This window comes from Salmo salar, chromosome 21, assembly GCF_965601325.2.
Source record: "Salmo salar chromosome 21, fSalSal1, whole genome shotgun sequence".
NCBI lineage: Eukaryota > Metazoa > Chordata > Actinopteri > Salmoniformes > Salmonidae > Salmo > Salmo salar.
Window position 1 is genome coordinate 30689875 of NC_138311.1, and position 25706 is coordinate 30715580.

At 42.8% G+C, this 25706-nt stretch overlaps 1 protein-coding gene across 1 annotated transcript; it reads left to right on the plus strand.

The window, feature by feature from the left end:
* The first annotated feature begins 273 nt into the window (after positions 1-273).
* Positions 274-24311, plus strand: LOC106582092 (putative ribonuclease ZC3H12C). Its single transcript, XM_014164830.3, has 6 exons — positions 274-627; positions 7949-8770; positions 8927-9066; positions 18713-18947; positions 19065-19171; positions 19263-24311. The coding sequence occupies exons 2-6, from the start codon at positions 8079-8081 to the stop codon at positions 20750-20752; spliced, it is 2664 nt and encodes an 887-aa protein (XP_014020305.2). The 5' UTR covers positions 274-627; positions 7949-8078; the 3' UTR covers positions 20753-24311.
* The last annotated feature ends 1395 nt before the right edge of the window (positions 24312-25706 follow it).

The window sequence follows — 25706 nt, forward strand, 5'->3', positions numbered from 1 at the left end:
GCTTGAGCTAGAGGGAGGAGGGGTGGCAGCCACTTTCTTATCTTAGTGGCCTTTGGTGTGTGTGTGTGTGTGTGTGTGTGTGTGTGTGTGTGTGTGTGTGTGTGTGTGTGTGTGTGTGTGTGTGTGTGTGTGTGTGTGTGTGTGTGTGTGTGTGTGTGTGTGTGTGTGTGTGTGAATAAACACTTGCCGGAGGAGTGGGCTTGTGGTCACTGCTGTGCTCTTATTGGTCACTAGGCAGACTGTGTGTAATGTGGAAATGGTAGACTCTGCAGCTCCATCTGTTCACACTCACATTGTTCAACCCTCCTGCCTTGGGACCAGACTGCAGCACTACCAAACCTAACATGCATTGAGTTGAGTTGAGTTTGGACCACCGTGCTACAAGGAAGCTTGTTTCACTTCACCTCCCTTTTGGATTTTTTGTCACTTTATTTATTCTCTGCTGGATACAGAGAACCTGGATTTTTATGTACCAGTGTCAACAAGTCCAAACTTGGAGAAAACTTGACAAAGCTGAGACAGTCCCCCTGGCATGCTGGAACGACCAAAGGTTTTCTGTCAGGAGCGTATCTTTAGGAGTTCCTTCTGTCTTTGTATTGCTGCTTTACTTTTTCCTTGGAGCCTGTGGTAAGTCTTTTATGCTTTTAAAACATTTTTTATATAGGCAGTTGCATAGGTTCATATTATAGTTATAGCAGGTGTAAAAATTACATCTTAAATCTCATTGTGTTTTTTTTGTCTGGTCTTGCAGTAATCCACTGCAGTTTGGTGCATAATTGTTAATTTTTCCCCTCAAACCTTTTCATACATTATTCAGAATTGATTATGTATGTTTGATGAAATGTTTTTGTTTTCTGAATTATTGGTGGTAAACAAAATCCTAAATTATCCCAGTTTGATGATTTGTTCATTTGATAACTCTATGATATATACATTGATAAGTAGCCTATAATTGATATACTTATCAATACAAGTATACTATCAGAAAAACAGTAAAGACCTGCTGATTGTACTAAATGTAGCTATATATTTATCTTTGGAGCATAGCAAACACCAGGGAATACACACATAGACGTAAAACGGTGTCAGCATAGATGACACAAGATGGAGTGTGTTGGTGTAGAAGCCTGTCATTTTGGGCTAAAGTTACAGTTTAGGATTGACATAGAATTATTGAATCCATCTAGTCAGACGCTTTCAGAGTCATCAGTCTTCCTGTTTAATGACAGGGAAAAACAGGTCAGGGATTGCTGCCAATGACAATAAAACTGCACAAGTAAACGTTTTCATTTAGGGAACTTACTGTAGCTAAGTGTGACAGGCAATGAAAGTGAATTGGTTGATGAGTTTTCTAAGTAAAAACTCTGTTAAACTGTCGTTAAGGATTGTGACTCTATGTTTTATAGTTATAGAAGTTATAGAATTTTACTTTCACATACAGTAGTCTATGATGCAGTGGATATTTTGGGAACTCATTGTCAAATGTTATCATCTTGGGGGGAAATTAGACAAGGAAAGGAAATATGTTCAAGTTATCAGTGTATTGTGCATATGAAACACACAGCGAGAGAGAGTGGGGAGCAAGTCAGAATATAAAGTGAGTGAGTGACTGAGCATTATGGACATGTGCATGTCTGCGCTTACGGGTGAAAGTGAGGTCTACTCTCGGGTCACATGATGGTGGTGATATGTATCATCCTCTACTGTTCGCGCTCTGTAGAAGGACGAGCAGGACAGGACACCAGTTGCCGTGGTCCCCTGTGGTTTCAGAAGGCATCTGTTGCCCCTGCTGCCTATACATTCCCCCTCTCCCCATCTCTCTTTCACTCCTCCTACCTCCCCCCTTTGTCCCTGGCTTGGTGCAGACTTCAGAGTGGCATGGCTCAGCATTCTGAGTCTGACGTGGCCAAGGGGACTAGCCCAGGTCAGGTCTGCCCCAGCCCCAGGGGAGATAGCAGGGCCCTAGGGGGCTAACCCTGGCTCTCTCCCTCAGCAGGCTGGGACACTGAGGAGGAGTTGCAGGCTGCAGCATCTGCTCAATGTAGTAGGACCTTAACTCCCACCTCTGTCTCTATCTCAGTGGTCATTTCATGTCTAGATCTAGCTTGCCCTGTATTCCCATATTTCCATCACATTCTTTATCTTCATTTTTATCTCTCTCACCAGCTCCAGCTCCAGCTGGAAGTCTAGAATTACCTCTACCTCCACGTATTTGCTGGGAGTACAAGAGGGGAGAGCAGGTTTGGAGGTTCTAGGACTGCTAGTGCCTGTGGTTATTGTTTGCAGTTTGGCTAACAGTTGTGTAGATTTTGTGAGTCATTGTTTTCAAGGAGAGGAAGTAAGGGCATTTGGGGAAAATATTGAATAGAAACTAGTGGTAAAGTAATCTGTAAGAACCCCGGTTCCAATCACAGCTTATTGAGCTGATATATTAGAGATTACATTTCTTTTTAGATTTGCGATTTTATCGATTTTATTTTTATAGTGTCTTACATCTTTAGGATACCAAGCACACATGGGATTATAAGATACTGTATTTGTGGTAACAAAATAAAATAATCATATATACCCAAGATGGGGGTGGAGCCACAAAAAAATCTGAACTCATCATGAGGGGCCGCAGTTGCTTGCCGGTCTGCGTACACACGTTCTGTTTTACAGCTAATTTCCTGCAATTCTACACATTTTTCCATAGGGTGGAGAGAAATGTTTGTAGGTTTTAATGATATCGGAGTTAGACTGACTAACAAAAATCAATGGGGACACCCCGGCCACTATTACACTTAAATAGTAGGCCGCTAGACTAATTTACCAATCTAATTAAAGTTATCTGATATGGGCTAATTGAGTGACTATCAGTGACGGACATAACAAGAGAAAAACTGATGATGAAAACCAAATTTCTAAATTGCACCTTGTGCATTCTACTATTTTGACTTGCAACAGTAAATTGAGACGCCGAATGAGGAACTCAGTCGAGGGGGTGGGCCTTCAAAACGACTTCAAAATAGACTTCACCCTTGTCTATTACTGGCCAGTTTCCCATCCCTGATATATACAGTGTATATATACACACTGTGTATACCAAACATTAGGAACACATTCCTAAATATTGATTTGCACCCCCTGTTGCCCTCAGAACAGCCTCAATTGTTGACTCCAATACTTCCCACAGTTTTGTCAAGTTGACTTTATGTCCGTTGGGTGGTGGACCATTCTTGATACACACGGGGAAACTGGTTGAGTATGAAAAACCCAGCAGCATTGCAGTTCTCGACATAAAACTGGTGTGTTTGGTACCTACTACCATACATCGTTCAAAAGCACATTTTGTGTCTTGCCCATTCACCCTCTAATGACACACATACACAATCCATGTCTCAATTGTCTCAAGGCTTAAAAATCCTTCTTTAACCTGTCTCCTCCCCTTCATCTACACTGATTGAAGTGGATTCATCAAGTTACATCAATAAATTATCATAGCTTTCACCTGGATTCACCTGGTCAGTCTATGTCATGGAAAGAGCAGGTGTTCTTAATGTTTTGTACACTCAGTGTTTATGTGCATTTATAAGCAGGGTGGTTCGAGCCCTGAATGCTGATTGGCTGACAGCCATGGTATATCAGACCGTATACCACGGGTATGACAAAACATTTATTTTTACTGCTCTAATTATGTTAGTGACCAGTTTATAATGGCAATAAGGCATGTCGGGGGTTTGTGATATATGGCCAATATACCATGGCTAAGGGCTGTGCCCAGGCACTCCGCGATGCGTCGCTATATAACACACCTCCTCGGGTCTTATTGCTTATTAAATAGACAATGCATTCGTAAAATATTCAAACCCCTTGACTTTTTCACATTTTATTACGTTAAAGCCTTATTCTAAAATTGATTCAATAGTTTTTTCCTCTCATCAAACTACACACAATGCGCCATAATGACAAAGCAAAAAAAGTTTTTTGAAATCTTGGCAAATTTATACGAATAGAAAAAACTGCAATATCTCATTTACATAAGTATTCAGACCCTTTACTCAGTACTTTGTTGAAACACCTTTGGCAGCGATTACAGCCTTGAGTCTTCTTTGGTATGACCCTACAAGCTTTGCACACCTGTATTTGGGAAGTTTCCGCCATTCTTCTCTGCAGATCCTTTCAAGCTCTGTCAGGGTGGATGGGGAGCGTTGCTGCACAGCTATTTTCAGGTCTCTCCAGAGATGTTTGATTGGGTTCAAGTCCGGGCTCTGGTTGGGCCACTCAAGGACATTCAGAGACTTGCCCTGAAGCCAATCCTGTGTTGTCTTGGCTGTGTACTTAGGGTTGTTGTCCTGTTGGAAGGGGAACCTTTGCCCCAGTCTGAGGTCCTGAGCGCTCTGGAGTAGGTTTTCATCAAGGATCTCTGTACTTTGCTCCGTTTATCTTTGCCTCGATCCTGACTAATCTCCCAGTCCCTTCCCCTGAAAAACATACCCACAGCACGATGCTGCCACCACCATGCTTCACCGTAGGGATGGTGCTAGGTTTCCTCCAAACGTGACGCTTGACATTCAGGCCAAAGAGTTCAATCTTGTTTTCCTCAGACCAGAGCATCTTGTTTCTCAGAGAGTCTTTAGGTGCCTTTTGGCAAATTCCAAGCGGGCTGTCATGTGCCTTTTACTGAGGAGTGGCTTCCGTCTGGCCACTCTACCATAAAGGCCTGATTGGTGGAGTGCTGCAGAGATGGTTGTCCTTCTGGAAAGTTCTCCCATCTCCACAGAGGAACTCTAGAGCTCTGTCAGAGTGACCATCGGGTTCTTGGTCACCTCCCTGACCAAGGCCCTTCTGCCCCGATTGCTCAGTTTGGCCAGGTGGCCAGCTCTAGGAAGATTCTTGGTGGTTCCAAACTTCTTACATTTAAGACTGATGGAGGCCACTATGTTCTGGAGACCTTCAATCCTGCAGAAATAATTTGGTACCCTTTCCCAGATTTGTGCCTCAACACATTTCTGTCTTGGAGCTCTACGGACAAGTCCTTCGACCTCAAGGCTTGGTTTTTGCTCTGACATGCACTGTCAACTGTGGAACCTTATATAGACAGGTATGTGCCTTTCCAAATCATGTCCAATCAGTTTAATTTACCACAGGTGGACTCCAATCAAGTTGTAGAAACATCTCAAGGATGGTCAATGGAAACAGGATGCACCTGAGCTCAATTTTGAGTCTCATAGCAAAGGGTCTGAATACTTATGTACATAAGGTATTTCTGTTTTTATTTTGAATAAATTTGCTAACATTTCTAAAAACGTGTTTTTGGTTGGACATTATGGGGTATTGTGTGTAGACCGCTGAGGATTTAAAAAAAATGTAATCCATATTAGAATAAGGTTGTAACGTAACAAAATGTGGAAAACGTCAAGGGGTCTGAATACTTTCTGAAGGCACTGTATATGTACATTCATACGAAAAACAACCAAAACCTGCAATTTGAATTATATACTTTATCTTGTCGTATCTTCTTCCATGCTTTGAAAATACAATTTGCAACCAGGATCTTATTTTCTAAATAATCATTCAAGTTTCTCTTTATATCTAATCCAGAATTGTTCTGGTTTCTATTGTTGCATTTGATCAAATAAGGTCAACCTTAAATCATCATATAAAGTACAGTAAAATAAAGAAGCAATGGACACAGTCCTCTATATACGAGTCAAAGGACCAAAGGGTGTTCATTGATCTGATCGCAAAGCCTTGAACCTCGCTACATTCTAATTTCAGTTCAGTGTCTATTCAGCCGTAGTCTTTCACATCTAACTATAGTAACATCACTGGACTGTGCACTGCGCTGCACTGCTTATCTCAAAGACGATTTTGCATATCTTCTTACTGATACAATTTCTCTCATATTTATGCAACTTACAGAAAGTCTGTCCCAGGAAGTTATAGGGAGAATGTGTAGATCTGACTTCATTATCCACTGATTGTGGAAGATTTTAATCGTGTCTGTGTTTGTTTGGAAGACTGTTTGTGTGAAAAATTGTAGTTTGTGTGTTTATGCTACAAAAGAGAATAGGAATGTGTGTGCTCATGTTGGTATACGTGTACGTGTGTGTGTGTGCACATGTGAGTGTGTGTTGTATCTTGTTTAAACACTTGCGAAATCAGTCTGGTGAGCAGTGACTCAGGCTCACACCAGTACGTCTGTTCTGATTCTAACAGGGTCGTTGAGTGCGTGTGTGAGTGTGTGTGTGTGAGTGTGTGTGTGTGAGTGTGTGAGTGTGTGTGTGTGTGTGTTTGAATAGCCCCAGCCTCCGTCTGTGTGCGCCACACGGCCTGCAGAACAATGCTCCGTCGGAGGAGTCCAGATTGGGATGGCAGCTGCTTTATTTGGGGATGGCAAGCCAGACATACTTTAGCCCCCCCATATCGCCCACCACCCCCAGCCGCTGACCCCCCTCACACACACATATGCACACACTGTCGCTTTCTTTGTGCCCCTTTTTGTTGTTGGAGGGTTAAATTATTCCATCTCTCTTGTGGCATTCATGAGGAGCCACAGTGAGGCAGCAGCTTGGTTCTGAGAGGCAGGTCAATAGGGGTACTGAGACTGGTACTGAGACCCTACCTTTATCCTACTTATACATGCATGCAGACACACACACACTTAAACACACTCATATACCAATCCAGAAATTCCCTCAAGCTTTGATGTGCAGTAGTTTGGTGTAACATAAAATACAGGGCTATAGGAAAACTGTTTGTGCGCATTGATGAAATAAATCAACACAACTGAATCAAGCAAGTGCTGGCCTCCTTATATGCCCCTATCATGGGATTATTCCTTTCATGTCTTATTATAGAACTATTTTAAACACTGTGTATTGAGGAAATGGACTAAAGCACATTCCACCTTTGTCTCTTACCGTCCACATTCCACCCTTGTCTCTTACCGTCCACATTCCACCCTTGTCTCTTACCGTCCACATTCCACCCTTGTCTCTTACCGTCCACATTCCACCCTTGTCTCTTACCATACACATTCCACTCTTGTCTCTTACCGTCCACATCCCACCCTTGTCTCTTACCATCCACATCCCACCCTTGTCTCTTACCGTCCACATTCACTGTCTGCAACACAGTGAACACAGCACACACATCCTAGCCTACATAACATGCTTAGATATACAGTAGAAATAGATATTTTAATACAGTAAGTGAAGCTCATGCCTGTAAAGCAAGAGCCCTGGGCCCTCAGATTAGTGTGTCACTGTGCTCTGATAATGCTGGGACACATGTCCTTTTTAAAGGGGTCACTGAACAACTAGGAGGCAGGTCCATTAGAACAGTTCTTTCTCTGTTTCAGTCAATCACAAACCCCTGCTGGGACTGCAAGCGACACCTGATCCTAGTTTAAATATCAGGTGGTGGATGGTAAGAGTTCCCCCCCAAAAAGCATTCATATGGCGTTCTCCTGTATGGGTGTAGGTGCAATGTAGAGTATATTATTGAGGGCCAAGGCAGCTATGTTTGTGTCTTGACACGGTGTGTTGTTATCACCAACGTTGATTGAGAGCTTTTCTGGCTGCTGAGCTTAGCACTGCAAAAATGCAAACCAGTGGAAGTGAACAATGGAGATTGTGGTTTGAAACTTGCCTTTTTGGAAATGCTTGTGGTGTGTCATTCAGCCTAATACTTGAGAATCTCTATTACAGCTCAGGTTACTTACTAAGAGCAATTTTGCTCCACGTTTAAGGTCGCCCCCTGCAGCATGGGTGTTGGAGGGGAGGGCTGGGTCCAGTGATTGACACTGGCTGTTATAAAGTAGCTCAACAAGTTAAAAAATGTGACTTAAATCACTTGGGGGCTAATTGTAACATTATGAAATGTTCAGATAGAAAAGCATAGAAAATTCTCCAGATTTCTAGGTGGAAACCAGTCTGACCAATGGGGTAACTTTTTTGCCCAGCCCTCTCCACCAGGCTTCCGTCCCAGGATTGGTCAGAGAGCAGCCTATCAGCAGCAGTGACAGTGGGGTTGTCCAGTGTCATCTGAGGTCAGAGGTCCGGGGTCAGAGGCTGGATGTATAAGACGGCTTCATGGGCCTGAAGGACCATCTGGAGGATGGAACAGGCCACAACCTCAATCTGGGGCTGGATTTGGACTACCTCCATGTGGAAGGCACCGACCGCCAGGCCAGCTTGAGTGCCACAGCCGGCACCCACTCAGGAGTTTTGGAGGGGGAAGAGGCACAGGTGGGAGGCACCCATAGCAGTGTCAGTAGTAGCAGCATCAGCAGTAGTAGTGGTAGTAGTAGTAACTCCTCAGAAGAAAGTGCTGCGTCGGACAGCGAAGATGAGCGGGGGGTCCACCATGGATCTGGTTCTGGCGCTGAGACCCCCCATCCGCACCCCTGTCACCCTGCTGGACTGGGCCTGCCACAAAGCCCCCCCCCTAGGGACCCCAAACTCCCCACCGACCCCCTCACAGAGTATCGCTCCAAGATGGAATTTGCCCTGAAGCTGGGTTACTCTGAGGAGCTGGTTTTGCTGGTGCTAAGGAAGCTAGGGCCTGACGCCCTCATCAACGACATACTGGGAGAACTGGTCAAACTAGGCACCAGGACAGAGACGGAGGAGGCAGGGGAGTCTGCCGCCTCCCAGTCGTCATCCTCCTCCTTATCCCCCCCCTCTCTGGACTCCTCCAGACTGGACTGCTCCTCCCAGCTGCTGTTGGATGACAAGGAGAACATCAGGCCTGTGGTGGTGGATGGGAGTAACGTAGCCATGAGGTGAGTCAACACAAACTGCTGCTGCATTCAGAAACACTTTACTCAGGTTCCTTTTCTATCTGCAAGACCTCATACACTGCTCTCTTGATCTATGGTATTATACAAATAAACAAAAACACATGTCATGATCATGAATCTGTGTGCGTTTCTCCACAGTCATGGGAATAAGGAAGTGTTCTCCTGTCACGGCATCCAGCTGGCTGTTGATTGGTTCCTGGAGCGTGGTCACCGTGACATCACTGTGTTTGTGCCCGCCTGGAGAAAGGAACAGTCAAGACCGGACGCCCTCATCACAGGTAAACCAGCGCTTCCATGTCCACCCCCAACATCCCCCCTCCAAACCCCCACCACCTTATTTTGTTCAAACCCCACCCTCACACCTGTTCAAAATCACCTCTTTCTCCCTACATCTGGGTCTTCTCTTAACTGTCAATGACAATAACACCAATAATACATTTTTGGTAATTGAGGAGGCTCAAATTTAAGGTCATTAACCATTAATTTTTTTTTTTACTAAATCGACATGATTAATAATTTTGTTCACAATGTAATTTCCCTTCATTTAAATTGAGTAACACCAATGAATCTTTGTATTTAGACATACCAAATGATCAATGGAATCCCTTAAATTCTGACATATTAAAAGGGTCTAAGATTTTGTACTGTAGGTTCATTTCTAAATGTAATCTGTTACAGTTACTAGTTAGTTACCTGTCCAAAATTGTAATCAGTAATTTAATTTTTGTATTACACAAGCTCAGTAACGTAATCTGATTACTATCAGTTACTTTTAGATTACTTTCCTCTTAATAGGCACAGCCACAAAGTCATAAAATCTGATTTATAAAGCTAACCCTAACCCTAACCTTAACCACACTGCTAACCCTAATGCCTAACATTAAATTAATTTTGTTTTCACAAATGTTTACAATATAGCAAATGTTTACTTTGCAGCTGGCCCATCTAGCAAAAATCACTCATCCCAATAAATGTCAACCTGCTTAAGAGGCATTAGAATAAGACAGAAATGTAAATTACCAATTGAATATCTATTGCAGGATAAATCAATGTTAGAGTTTACATAGCTGGCCATAAATGGATGTTCCGTTTTACTTTATGGGTTGGTTATGTAGGCTTCTACTTACCCATTGCTGCTACTAAACATAATAATATGATTAGGATATATCTTTACATAAAAAACAACAACAGAGTCTGTCAGATTTTCAGTCATTCCAATTGATTTAATAGCCCTTTATCTTCAAAAATAGGACGTGGAAATATGGAAATCTTGATTAGACAAATTGTTTTACCTGAGCATAACCCAAAAACGAAGGACTAATTAGCCTAGTCTTTTGTTTATGATTTCTTTTGTCATGGAGGACTCATTGGGCTCATTGCTTCAAATTGAAAAATAAATACTGCTCTCAGAATGGCATGCTTTGAGCACAACAGAAAAGTGCTATTTGTATGTGAAAAATGTATTCCATATGTTGCATTTGCTATAGGCCTATTGTTTATGTTTTTGTTGGTGATAATTTGCAGCTGTTTAAAGGAGTAGTTCACTATTCAAGTTTGTAGTGGCTGTTTAAAGAAAACTGAACCATGGATTACAGTTTCTCCCGAGTGGCGCATCGGTCATAGGCATTGCATCTCAGTGCAAGAGAGGTCACTACAGTCCCTGGTTTGAATCCAGGCTGTATCACATCTGCCCGGGATTGGGAGTCCCATAGGGCGGTGCAGAATTGGCCCAGCGTCGTCCGGGTTTGGCCGGGGTAGTCCGTCATTGTAAATAAGAATTTGTTCTTGACTGATTTGCCAAGTTAAATAAAGGTTCCATTCTCCTGGCCCATAGACTACTTTCAGGTTGAGGAACCATCTAACATCAAGTTGTAAAATAGTGAACTACTCTTTTAATCCCATCAAAAGTGTGCAAGTTTGAGAATGTCACTTAGGTTTATAGAATTTTCTTTTGAATCAGCATTGAGATTGAGCAATAGGCTAAAAGCCCCTTCTTAAATTAAACTTGTTTTTGACAGTATGGAGCACAATACTACGAGGGAGTTTAGAAAGGAGGAATTCAAACTGTTATTCCATAGGCTGTGATCCATACTATGCAGCTGTTCCAAGAGAACATTTTTCACTGGCTGTCCACTGGGTCGTAGGCTATTCATTACGTCGATTCTGTTGCAAAACATTTCTTAAATGGAAGCAAATGGAACGAAATGTGGAGGGACCTACCTGAATTTGTCCAATAGAAACTCTCGTTTTGCTCTGTTTGCTTCGATTTGATTCTTAAACGGTAAACGGTTTCCGTAATGAATACACCCCTGGTCATAAAAACAATGATTGATAGGCAGCTTATATTTCTTCAATTCAACCATCATTGGGTTAAAATACACCTATACGTACATTTGTGAACAGCCATCCACAACAACCACAATCCCTAAGACACAAATAGTTAAATGAGAGAGCAGCAGTGTGTTTCACATCAAAGCCTTTTCTTTTGGGGTGTTGCTATAGGCCACCAAGTGCTAACAGTCAGTATCTAAATAATATGTGTGAAATGCTTCATAGTGTATGTGATGTAAACAGAGAGGTCTACTTTCTTGGATACCTGAATTTTGATCAATAATGACAACATCCTGGCATTTACAACTTAGATGGAAAGATACTGAGGATGGTAACTGACTCTATAGCCACTTCTATCTGTCATATCTTTAATCTGAGCCTAGAGGAAATTCTTTGTCCTCAGGCCCGGAGGGAAGCCAAAGTAATTCCGCTACCCAAGAGTGATAAAGCGGCCTTTACTGGTTCTAACAGCAGACCTATAAGCTTGCTGCCAGCTCTTAGCAAACTGTTGGAAAAAATTGTGTTTGACCAAATACAATGATATTTCTCTGTAAACAAATGAACTACAGACTTTCTGCATGCTTATAGAGAAGGGCACTCAACATGTACTGCACTGACACAAATTACTGATGATTGGTTGAAAGAAATTGTTAATAAGAAGATTGTGGGAGCTGTACTGTTAGATTTCAGTGCAGCCTTTCATGTTATTAACCATAACCTGTTGTTGAAAAAACATATGAGTTATGGCTTTTCAACCCCTGCAATATCGTGGATTTAGAGCTATCTATCTAAAATAACTCAAAGGGTTTTCTTTAATGAAAGCTTCTCTAATGTCAAACATGTAAAGTGTGGTGTACCGCAGGGCAGCTCTCTAGGCCCTCTGCTTTTTCTATTTTTACCAATGACCTGCCACTGGCATTAAACAACGCATGTGTGTCCATGTATGCTGATGATTCAACTATATACACATCAGCAACCAGAACTAATGAAGTCCCTGAAACCCTTAACAAAGAGTTGCAGTCTGTTTTGGAATGGGTGGCCAGTAATAAACTGGACCAGAACATCTCTAAAACTAAGAGCATTGTTTTTGGTACAAATCATTCCCTAAGTTCTAAACCTCAGCTGAATCTGGTAATGAATGGTGTGGCTGTTGAACAAGTTGAGGAGTCTAAATTACTTGGTGTTACCTTAGATTGTAAACTGTCATGGTCAAAACATATAGATTCAATGGTCGTAAAGATGGGGAGAGGTCTGTCCGTAATAAAGAGATGCTCTGCTTTTTTCACACCACACTCCAAAAAGCAATATCTTGATTATTGTCCAGTCGTGTGGTCGAGTGCTGCAAGGAAAGACCTAGACTAGTTAAGCTGCAGCTGGCTCAGAACAGAGTGGCACGTTTTGCTCTTCATTATTTGACCTAGATAGTTTGTGTGTGTGTATTGATATGTAGGCTAGGTGTGCCTTTTGTATTTTTTTTATGTAGTTCTGTCCTTGAGCTGTTGTCTATTAATGTTCTGTATTACAATATTTCATGTTTCATGTTTTGTGTGGACCCCATGAAGAGTAGCTGCTGCTTTTGCAACATCTAATGGGGATCCTAATATAGGGATCCTAATAAAATACCAAATACCAATACCAATGTGTTATGTAGCCTATAATAGGCCTGTGATACACCACATGGCCAAAAGTATGTGAACACCTGCTCATCGAACATCTCATTCCAAAATCATGGGCATTAACATGGAGTTGTTCCCCCCTTTGCTGCAATAACAGCCTCCACTCTTCTGGGAAGGCTTTGCACTGGATGTTCAAACATTGCTGCAGGGACTTGCTTCCATTCAGCCACCAAAGCATTACTGAGGTTGGGCACTGATGTTGGGCGATTAGGCCTGGCTCGCAGTCTGTGTTTTATGGTGTTGAGGTCAGGGCTCTGTGCAGGCCAGTCAAGTTCTTCCAAACCGATATCGAAAAACCATTTCTGTATGGAACTCCCTTTTTGCACGGGGTCATTGTCACGATGAAACAGGAAAGGGCCTTCCACAAACTGTTGTCACAAAGTTGGAAGCACAGAATCGTCTAGAATGTCATTGTATGCTGTAGCGTTAAGATTTCCCTTCACTGGAACTAAGGGGCCTAGCCCAAACCATGAAAAACAGCACAAGACCATTATTCCTCCTCCACCAAACTTTACAGTTGGCACTATGCATTTAGGAAGGTTGCATTTTCCTGGCATCCGCCAAGCCCAGATTTGTCCGTTGGACTCCCAGATGGTGACGCGTGATTCATCACTCCAGAGAACGTGTTTCCACTGCCCCAGAGCCCAATGGAGGTGAGCTTTACACCACTCCAGATGACGCTTGGCATTGCGCATGGTAAATTTAGGCTGGTGTGCAGCTGCTCGCCCATGGAAACCCATTTCAGGAAGCTCCCGACGAACAGTTACTGTGCTGACGTTGTTTCCAGAGGCAGTTTGGAATACGGTAATCAGTGTTGCAACCGAGAACAGACGATTTTTACGAGCTTCAAACATGTGCAGACAGGAAGACGCATGAATCTCAGTTAAAGCATCCGAGTGAGCGAGACAGCGCCCCTCTCTCTCAGTATGTGTAGATCATGTATCTGATGCTGTCTGGACCAAAACAGTATGGCATGTCATACTATACTGAACAAAAATATAAATGCAACATGTGAAGTGTTGGTCCCATGTTTCATGAGCTGAACTTAAAGATTGCAGAAAAAGCTAATCTCTCTCAAATTTTGTGCACAGATATGTTTACATCCCTGTTAGTGAGCATTTCTCCTTGGCCAAGATAATCTGTCCACCTGACAGGTGTGGCATATCAATAAGCTGATTAAACAGCATGATCATTACACAGGGGCACTTTGTGCTGGGTAAAATAAAAGGCCAATCTAATGTGCAGTTTGTCACACAACACAATGCCACAGATGTCTCAATTTTTAAGGGAGCATGTCATTGGCATGCTGACTACAGGAATGTCCAACAGAGCTGTTGCCAAATAATTGAATGTTAATTTCTCTACCATATGCCGCTTTCAACGTCGTTTTAGAAAATTTGGCAGTACGTCCAACCGGCCTCACAACATGTGTAACCACGCCAGCCCAGGACCTCCACATCTTGCTTCTTCACCTGCGAGATCATCTGAGACTAGCCACCCGGAGAGCTGATGAAACTCACAAGTATTTCTGTCTGTAATAAATGTTGTTGGGAAAGACTCATTCTGAATTGACTGGGCCTGGCTCCCCAGTGGGTTGGCCTGGCTCCCAAGTGGATACGCCCCTGCCCAGTCAAGTGAAATCCAGAGATTATTTATTTCAATTGACTGATTTCCTTCTATGAACTGTAACTCAGTAAAATATTTGAAATTGTTGCATGTTGCATTTATATTTTTGTTCAGTATATTTCTGTCCAGACAACATGAGATACATGGGCTACATATAGCGGGGGGCTGTTTCACATGCTCGGATACTTTCTCCGTCGACATAGTTTCAGTAGAGAGGAAGAGGCGAAACGAGAGGGCTCACTCTCGCCAAAATCTGTGCAGAATAAGCCCAATGCGTTACTATGGGCATAATTTGCACACTTAAGCTTGTCGCCTGCCTTCCGCTTTTGGTACAAAGGCTCCAATTGTTAGGGAGGAGACATCATCTCGTCATTATATACAGATCTCTGGTTTCAGCCACTTGCAAATTGGAAATGAAAGGTGGCAGGATCACAATGCATTGTTAGGATGCTGGATTCCCATAAAGTATATTGATGTTATGACAAAAATGATAGGCTATAATTACTCCTGTCTAAATAATATAATTTAAAATACTTCACCAGGGAGCATGACTTAGCCACAGATGATCATTAGCTTATTTTTTTATTGGCTGTGGTTTGTTTCAAATCCCAAGTGTGTAGGCCTATGCATATTTGGAAAGCCCGCAATTTGGGTGTTGTGCATGGCAATACGTCTAGCTGATTGAGTTGCGGCTTTCAGTGACAACTATCTAAAATATGTGTGAAGATAATGTGTCTTGAGTATAACTTAAAATGTTGCAACAAGAAGAAGGGGAGGTGTGTGTGGCAAAGATATGGCGTGTCTCTCTCCAGAATGCATGCACTCAGTTGTCTCCTGCCAATTCTTGGGCGTTCATTGTGTGAATTGTTTGCCCTTTGATTGTGATTTTGATCAATTTCCCCTTACATATATCACCAGTAGACCTAATAAACGTACCGTTCATCCCCCATCATTTGGTTACATTAATTTCTGTTAATGCATGCATTTATCATTCTCATTCTCGGACTGGAAACGTTGTTCACGGAGTTCACAACCTGCTACACTTGTCAGAAACAAGTTTTGGTTTCTTTCATAACCATTATGAGTTTTGTAAATTTGTTCATTGTCTATTGTTTGGAGTACTCCATGTGAGCAATGAACATGTGTCTGAGGATGCCTGAGCACACACAGAAGTAGGCCTACCTGGCCTTCTGCGTGCAAAAATAGGAAAGTTCCCATTTGGCAATGTCTGATTTGTGATTGTTATAATTCACCACGTCCACAACTAATAAGTTGAGCTTCTCAGTCATTTTGACTTCACCTCACAAAGTAAGTCAACAAAGTCAGTTATTTTTAACATTCATTGCGAATGATAGTTCCTCAGTACTTTAAAAATCTTTTCAACACTTCCAGCCTCGATAATTATCAAGTCTTGGGTGTGATAAAGAAAAATATAATGATCTGATGATTCCATATATCCAGTGGAAATGTCATAAATAAACAGCTGTCTGTCCCGACCTCACTGGTGCTGGAAATTCTGAGGGCCCAGAATAGGCTAGTTGATATAATGTTGCATATTTGCTAGTGACAGCTTCGGGCTGACCCAGTTGAGGATTTGATACAATGTTGAACTTCACTATAAATAACTCAAGTCAAGACAGAAAGAAAGGGAGGCAGACAGGCGGAATAGAGGGATGAATGTGAATAATTTTCTTCTGGTTTTATTTGTCGGCTTTAGGCCTATGTATTTTACTTAGTTGACAAAGAAGTTTTAGGCTTACTGCTCTGAGTTCTCTGAGTTCTATGCGCTCATTTCTTTAGCCACCAACGGATCACAGTGCATCAATGTGTCCATATGGCAGAGGCTGGTGCTCTCGCCTTAGTTACATTTTAACTTTTAGATTTTTATCGCTTTACTTCGGATTTTTAGGATTAACCACGTGATAATGATGTTGAGAAACAAAAACGATATTTCTAAAATGAAATTGTTCCACGAAAATGTGCATATAATAAATAATCATAGCTGGCACGCAAATCTTTTGAAATATTAGGATAAATTGTAAGCTTCCCCAAACTTCAAACTTACGAGCTGCCTATGGTCTTTACTATTTAAAAAAATAAAATAAAATGCACCTTATGGAACAGCGGGGACTGTGAAAAGACACACACAGGCGCAGACACACATACACATGATAAGACACATACTATACACACACGTACACATGGATGTTGTATTGTAAATATATGATAGTGGAGTGCCTGAGGGAACACACTAAATGTATTGGGTAAAGTGTTATGAAATGTAATGTCATATAATATTTTAAATTGTATTTAGCTGCATTAATGTTGCTGGACCCCAGGAATGGGGATCCTTAATAAATACAAATACAAATACCATAACACCCATTTAAAAAATTGTGAACATGCAAGCGTACATAGGAGGTCCCGTGGAAAAAAACGTGCCCACCTATAGAAATCAAAGGCCCATCCAACTGATTTGTTCTGGTTCCAGCCCTGCATAGTGGTCTCTGACTTGTGGTCATGTCATATGCGTCGTAAGGGACAGACCAAGGCGCAGCGGGTATAGTGCTCATCTTCTTTCTTTCTTTATTTATTTAGAGTGAACACTCAAACAAAATAAACAAACGACCAAACAGTTCCATAAGGCACACGGCTATACAAAAAACAACCACCCACAAACCCAAAGGAAAAAATGGCTGCCTAAGTATGGCTTCCAATCAGAGACAACGAAAGACACCTGCCTCTGATTGGAAACCATACTCGGCCACACATAGAAAATGAACATAGAAATTGAAAACTAGAACCAATCCCCTCTAAACAAACCAACCCCAAAACACACAAAAACAACACCCCCTGCCACGCCCTGACCATACTACAATGACAAATTACCCCTTTACTGGTCAGGACGTGACAGGTCAGACTTGCTCAGCCGGAACAAAACTTGTGCCTTTTTTCAATGCTGATTTGAATGTCATTAAGAAAACAGAAAGGTGTTAAATATTTTTTGGGCAAACATCCTTTCTAAATTTAAAAGTAATCCTAATATTTTTTGCTGGTAATGTAACGGATTACATTTACAGTTTTTTTGTAATTTGGTGCTCTGCAACCTGGCTAATTAGAAAATAATTTTCCTAAATATAGACCCCAATATAGACCCCAACAGTTTGCCACTGGAGGGAATGCTGAAGGTCCTTGTCTTTGTAATTACTAACACCAATGACATAAAATGTATGGCTCTACTCGATCTGCATGGTGGAAGTTCAGCATCACAGCTTAATTGAAATTTAAAGGCAATGTTCCCACGATATGCTGCATGCTGTAAATGCTGCATAGGTCTACAGGTATGTTGGCTCAATCTGAAATGACTTTTGCATTTCTTGCTTGCAATCTGTAACAGTTCAGCAATACAGATTGAGTAGAGCCCTTAGGTACACGTTATAGTCGTTGACTTTCTAGTACTTACCTACTGGGCACAGACATCAGTTCAAAGTCTACTGTAGTTTTCAACTAACATGAATTCAACGTGAAATCAACCAAAATGTCACCCTTTAATTGGATTTAGGTTAAAAGCTGGGAGAAAAAAATATGAAATTCTCTTACGTTGATGACTTTTGCACATCCAATCAGTTTTCCACGTTGATTCAATGTCAATGGAAACTCTTTTGATTGAACCAGTTTTTGACCAGTGGGTACTTTCTTTTCGTTTACATTCAAAATTATAGATAGATATCTAAAAATTTACAAAACATGTCACTACAACTCTACTCATTACTACTGCAACGAGCCAATTTGCTTGCCCTAAGAACTTTAAACAATTAATCAAATGTTTTGCAGTATAAAGACTTGTATTACATTAAATATAAACGAAAACATGTATGATGAGTAACTATTTGTAATTTTAAAGTGTTTTTCATGGTTGCAAAGGCGTGTGACACAAATGACAACTCAATTCAAGAACAACCCTGTTGCCACTCTAGACTGTATAGACTTATCTAACCTTTAACCAATATCATGGCTGATTTTCATATTGGTGGAAATTACATGAATCTTTTCTAAAGGCAAAAGTAGAGCCTGGTTTTAAATATTTCTTAAGAAGAGACACACACACCTTAAATGCTGGAGGGCTTGGCTCATGAATTCATTGGTTTTACATGTCTTACCCTTACCCAGATCTCCAAATACAAATACACTGCAGGTGTCAGGTATATTCCTGGCAGCAAAATGCATACCCCATCTCTCTCTCTCTGTCTCTCGCCCTCTCTTCCTGTTCCCCCCTCTCTTCTCTCTCTAGACCAGGAGATATTGCGGCGTCTGGAGAAAGACAAGATCCTGGTGTTCACTCCGTCTCGTCGGGTCCAGGGCCGCCGTGTGGTCTGCTATGACGACCGCTTCATCGTCAAGCTGGCCTACGAGTCCGACGGCATCATCGTCTCTAACGACAACTACCGGGACCTGGCCAATGAGAAGACAGAGTGGAAGAAGTTCATTGACGAGCGGCTGCTCATGTACTCTTTCGTCAATGACAAGTAAGGTCCCACCAAGCCTATAACTATTAGTATCTGGAGTTGTTTTTCCCGGGGAATTGATATGTGGATGTTGAGTGGTTATCTGACGGTGTGTCTGGTATGTGGTTGTGTGTCCAGGTTCATGCCTCCTGATGATCCTCTGGGTCGCCATGGTCCCAGTCTGGAGAACTTCCTGAGGAAGAGACCAGTGATCCCAGAACACAGGAAGCAGCCCTGCCCCTATGGTAACACCTAGCCATCCTCTTATACATTATTCATCCAGCCTTCTCTGGCTTGTCTCATGATTGAGAGTTAACCCCCCTGTATTCTCTAAAGGGAAGAAGTGCACTTACGGCCACAAGTGTAAATTCTACCACCCTGAGAGAGGCAGTCAGCCCCAGCGCTCTGTGGCCGACGAGCTGCGTGCCAGTGCCAAGAACTCCTCTTCCTCCTCCACCTCTTCCTCCAAGAGCCTGGGCTCTGCTCTGCTGGTGAAGAGCCACAGCATGTCCAGCAGCTGCAGTGCAGACGGGCTCCCAGAACCCTACCGAGCCGCCCCAAACAGGCGGTCGGACCCCGGCCTGTGCACCCCCCCCTACAACGACCTCCTGGAGGAGCGGCAGGGCGGGAGGACCAAAGCAGAGGCCCGCAGAGGTAGTAGCAGCAGCAGTAGCAGCAGCTGTAGCAACAGCCTCCTCGTCCCTGCCCCTGGGGGTCCTCCTTCCAGCCAAGGCTTCTCTCAGCAGGATTGGAGGGACCACAACGCAGGGAGGAATGGCTCCTGCAGAGCTCCAGGGCTGTTGGGGCTTGGTCACTCTGAGTCATATCCCACCTTTGAGTCCCCAAAGCTGGGCTACAACTCCCTAATGAGGGCGTACTCCAGCCTAAACTTGGTGGTGCCACGGAGCCCCGAGCGGCTGTTCCCAACTGACCTACGGACGGGCTTGCTGGCATCTGACTGCAGCAGCGAGGGCAGCATGAGCTCTGACTCCTTCTCCCCTGACCCCCTGCTGGAGGATGGCCTCAAATGCCACCACTCCCATCACCACCACCATCACTGCTCCAGCCGCTACCCACACCACACCAACCACCCGCCCCCTGGTCTGACCCTGCACCCACATGGAGGCTCCCACCATAGCTACCCCCTAGCTCAGAGCATGGGGAGGCCACAGGTTTTCAGCTTGGAGGATCATCCCTCCTCCCTTCACCACTTCAAGGCCCATCTCACCTACCTTCCTCCCCATCTTCAGCACCCATCTGTGGGGAGCAGCTCTGGCTGTTCTGAGAACTACCCTCCCCAACCTCCACCCCAGACCTCCAGCCCCCACTGCCACTCTCACAGCTCAACTCTGGGGCAAAACCTGGGGGGCTCCACCTGGCAGGACAACAACAGCCTCCAGAACACCTGGCTCTATGAGCACTCCCCTGTCCGCCCCAGGAGGACCTACCCTGGGATCGGACAGGAGCAGCGGCTGGCCAGCTGGGACCCCCACTACCAGCAGCTCCTCCAGCCCTGCTACGAGGCCTTCAACTTCCAGTCCCAGCCTGAGGGCCACGAACAACCCTGGCACTCTTCCTGGCCCAGGGACACACACTCGCCCCATCCTCAACCCCCTTCCTCCTCCCATCCTCCACACCACTCCTCCATGGACCCCCAGCACCAGGGGGGAAGATGCCAGGACGTGAGGGATAAGGTGTTTGTCAACCTATGTAACATCTTTCCTCCAGAGTTAGTGAAGGTGGTGATGGAGAGGAACCCCCACGTGATGGACGCCCAGCAGCTGGCTGCAGCTATCCTGGCTGAGAAGTCCCAGGCTCGCTACTGAGTACTGACACTACTGTAGTAGAGGAAAGAAGTGGCGTGCCCAACTCTATAGTCCTCCCAAAACGTCTAGGATGCAGGGGGAGATGTTTTATTTTTTACATCGAATTATATTTTTTAAGGAAAATCCGAGCTACCTTATTGTTGTCCGTTACTGTTGTGCGGTATGAGACCACCTCAAGCACTTAAGGTCAGGATTGTTTATGGTGAGTGAACATGTGTGTCAGCGTTATTTCAGGAGACTCTTTGAATGGGATGTGTTTCTTAAATGTATTTATTTGGTATGTTTTAAATTATTTTTATTGTCTTTATATTTTGTTATGGCACTTTTCGTTGCTTTTTTTAAATCAACATTTGACATTTTTGCCAATCATATCATAGGGGGGTTCAATGTTTCAGGGTGCTTCAGATTTAGGAAAAATCCTGAGGTGTCAACACGGGGTGAATTCTGGGATTCCAAATTGAAGGTATTGTTTGTTGTCATAAACATGTTACTTCCAAACATTTCAAACTAAAAGACAAAGCAAATTCATACATCTAAGCTACACTGATTTAGTTGTATCCCTGTAATTTGTTCATTAACAATTCATAAAAGCAGGTGGTGAATTGAATAGCGTTGTTGAAATATTTGATGAAATTCCCCTTTAGAGAAGTGAAGCACAGGAACTCCAGCTGTTAAAGGCCTGGTAAAGTCCATGTGAAAACCCCAGAGCATTGTTTACTCTGACAGATAGGAGCTAGTTCCTCTCTGGGGAGAGCTCTGAAGCTTACTTCACAGCTTGAGAGATTGCGATATTGATTTTCGCTTTCTTTTTTTAACCACTTTTTTTGTCCTCCAACAACCATTCTGGCCATTGAAATCAGATGGTTCTTAAGGATATGCAAACTAGTGCAGGTGCAGATGTTTATCTTAAAGTTTTACTTAAACATATGAATGTGTTAATTTATTATTGTCCCTTTGTCCTTTTTATGTGTGAGATTATTTTAGTTGAAGGGGGTTTCTGTTGCTAGGGTTTCATTACAAGAGAAGACATCAGGTGTAACCATCCAGACAGACAGACAGATGGTGCTGTACTGTAGCTGTCTATGTACTTAACTCTGTGGACAAGGTATTTCTAGCCTCTACCTCCTGGCTTAGAATCCATTGTAAGTTGCCACAATCGCTCAGTGAATAGGAATAGTTAGGCAATGACACTGTGTTGGGAAATGCCTTGCTCACACAAAGCAGGGACTACATCTACCTGTTACAGTCCAAAACACTGGACTTGTGTTGCCAAGGTAACCTGACCACTACAAACTTTAGTGGCCAAGAGAATCCCTCTCCTCGTTGATACAAATTGTATCCTATTAACTTAAACCAGATCATTGTTTTATATGAGAATATGTATACAAAAAGTATTTTGAGATTTATGTGCCGTAATTGGTCACATTTGCTAATGTTCTAAAATATATTTTGGGAAATGTTGTATTGCGTTTTTAAGAATTATTTGGGAAAGAAAAGTCATCAAATGCAATTTCTTCCAACTACTGTACTGTGATTGGTGATCAACAGACAGAAAGGACAGAAAATATTGGTTGTTGTTTTATTATCATTGATCTGAAAGTGTGTTTTCTCATTGGCTGGTCACAATCTAACTCAGGTCACAGTCATGTGTGTGTGACTGTGGGGGTCAGCTTTATGGGAAGCAGAGAATTTTTTCTTCCCCATCAGCCCGTATTGATGGTCATGATCTTTCACTTAACATGTTTTTGTACCGTGGTTCTCAGCTCTCTCATCAAACTAAGCCTATCCCTTCAGAGGATCAGTGGAACACTGCTGACTTGACAAAGACAATACTTACTCTCTGGAACCAGTTTCTCAACATGACAACAGCCAAAAGGTTAAAATATGTTTGTTTTTTTTACATATAAGAAACCATGTCCATTCACACAGAAGTATTACATGGTAAGTCACTGAATAGCAGTGTTCTTTTCTGGTCCCCTGAGTTGGTTGGCATATTAGCTTTGAGCTGAGCGAGCATGTGACATTGTGGCCGAATAAAACCGCCACCCAAGACTTGACGTCTAGCACCTTTCTAAAAAAAGAGTCTTCTCAGTAGCTGCAGGGCACTGTGTGCCAGTGTGTGCCGGGGTGTGCCGGGGTGTGCCAGTGTGTGCCAGTGTGTGCCAGTGTGTGCCGGGGTGTGCCAGTGTGTGCCAGTGTGTGCCGGGGTGTGCCAGTGTGTGCCGGGGTGTGCCAGTGTGTGCCGGGGTGTGCCAGTGTGTGCCGGGGTGTGCCAGTGTGTGCCGGGGTGTGCCAGGGTGTGCCGGGGTGTGCTAGTGTGTGCCGGGGTGTGCCAGTGTGTGCCGGGGTGTGCCAGGGTGTGCCAGGGTGTGCCAGTGTGTGCCGGGGTGTGCCGGGGTGTGTCAGTGTGTGCCGGGGTGTGCCAGGGTGTGCCAGTGTGTGCCAGTGTGTGCCGGGGTGTGCCGGGGTGTGTCAGTGTGTGCCAGGGTGTGCCGGGGTGTGCCAGGGTGTGCCGGTGTGTGCCAGTGTGTGCCGGGGTGTGCCAGGGTGTGCCAGTGTGTGCCGGGGTGTGCCAGAGTAGTAAATGCCTCTACTTTTTTAAACACATCCAATGATAGTCTGAACCATGTTCAGTTAAACATTTATTTTTCCATGTCCTGATTTTTTTAAAGAGGTGATTTTGGAATTATTTGTGATGTATTTTTTTTATCAGCATTAAGACATTTTAGGGAAATTGTTTGGGTGGTTTTCCTCACCGGATATAGGCTGTACTGTACCGTTCACCTTTTGTATAATGAATCACCCTTTGATGACGTGAGGTTCAGTTTGAAGACAGTGTATGTGCTGGGTTTTGGATATAGTACTGGGTTGAATTTCTTCCACCATGGCCATTTTTTGGTCATTTTGGAATTTGGGTCGTAATTGGTTTTATGTCATTGGTCTAACTGTTTGTTTAATTTTGTCAGTCTGCATCCAGGGCCTACAATTCAAGCAAAACAAATAGATTTTAATGTGTCAAACTTTCCAATGTCAAGTATAATTTATTTTCATATTCATCACTGCTGTGCTTTAAATCCAACATCATTTGTGCTACAATAAAACTGTTAAATATAATAAATGTCTTAAAAATGATTGTTAAAAAAAAAGTATCCACAAAAATAAGGTTGGGATTTGGGTATTCTGTCAGGGACCAAAGCAATTGGCAAAATAATTGAGGGTTAACTTATATTTCTGAATTATGATGCTGCTTTCTTCACAGGTCAACATGGGTCATTTCAAGCCAAAATGGAATCTGGGGAATGGAGAACAAGAACTGTGGCCTGATGTGATGTTGATGTGTTGCCTTAGTGACTTTACTGTACTGTATGTGAATGGGAGGAAACACATGTTGCAACAATGAGCTTTAGGTACTGGAACCCCAGAGCATGTGACTCTCTATGACACTCTGGCCTGTAGCAGACTTACATGCCAATTCAGGGAACTGTGGCCAAATGGTATATGTTGACTCCTTTATGTTAAGATTAATAATAAGAGCAATAAAGACCTATTCAAGCTTTCAGATGATGACAATGCGTCTTCTTTTTTGGGGATGGGATGGGTGTGCTGCCAAAATGGTGCTGGGGTTCATTAAGATATGATGTTGATGAGGCGAGTGTGTATGATGTGACTATGATAGTTCAATGATCTAGGGTATATGTCAGATAAGTGTATTGTAGCCTACAGGGAATGGTTTGACAGGAAAATAATAGTAATTAACTAAGGAAGTTAAATAACACGTAAGAAGCCTCATGTCAATATCATTGTTTCGATAATAATGCTAGGTTTTACTGTACCTTTAAATGTCAAATCGAACCGGCCTAACTCAAATATTTTTTCTTTCTTCAAATATAATATTTCTTCCCCCCATAAACATTGTCATACTGAAAAGAATGTCTGAAGATGATGCGTACATACAGTGCCTCCGGAATTATTCAGGCCGCTTGACTTTTTCCACATTTTGTTACAGCCTTATTATAAAACAAACAATACCCCATAATGACAAAGCGAAAACAGGTTTTTAGAAATTTTTGAAAATGTATAAAAAGTGAAATACCTTACTTACATACAGTACTAGTCAAAAGGTTGGACACACCTACTCATTCAAGGGTTTTTCTTTATTTTTACTATGTTCTACATTATACAATAATAGTGAAGATATCAAAACTATGAAATAACACATATGGAATCCTGGAGATAGCAAACAAAGTGTTAAACAATTCAAAATACATTTTATATTTGAGATTCTTCAAAGTAGCCACCCTTTACCTTGATGACAGCTGTGCACACTCTTGGCATTCTCTCAACCAGCTTCATGAGGTAGTCACCTGGAATGCATTTCAATTAACAGGTGTGCCTTGTTAAAAGTTAATTTGTGGAATTTCTTTCCTTCTTAATGCATTTGAGCCAATCAATTGTGTTGTGACAAGGTAGGAGTGGTACACAGAAGATAGCTTTATTTGGTAAAAGACCAAGTCCATATTATGGCAAGAACAGCTCAAACAAGCAAAGAGGAACGACAGTCCTTCATTACTTTAAAGACATGAAGGTCAGTCAATTCAGAAAATTTCAAGAACTTTGAAAGTTTCTTCAAGTGAAGTCGCAAAAACCATCAAGCGCTATGATGAAACTGGCTCTCATGAGGATCACCACAGGAAAAGAAGACCCAGAGTTACCTCTGCTGCAGAGGATAAGTTCATTAGAGTTATCAGCCTCAGAAATTGCAGCCCAAATAAATTCTTCACAGAGTTCAAGTAACAGACACATCTCAACATCAACTGTTCAGAGGAGACTGCATAAATCAGGCTTTCATGGACGAATTGCTGCAAAGATACCACTACTAAAGGACACCAATAAGAAGAAGAAACTTGCTTGGGCCAAGAAACACGAGCAATGGGCATTAGACCGGTGGAAATTT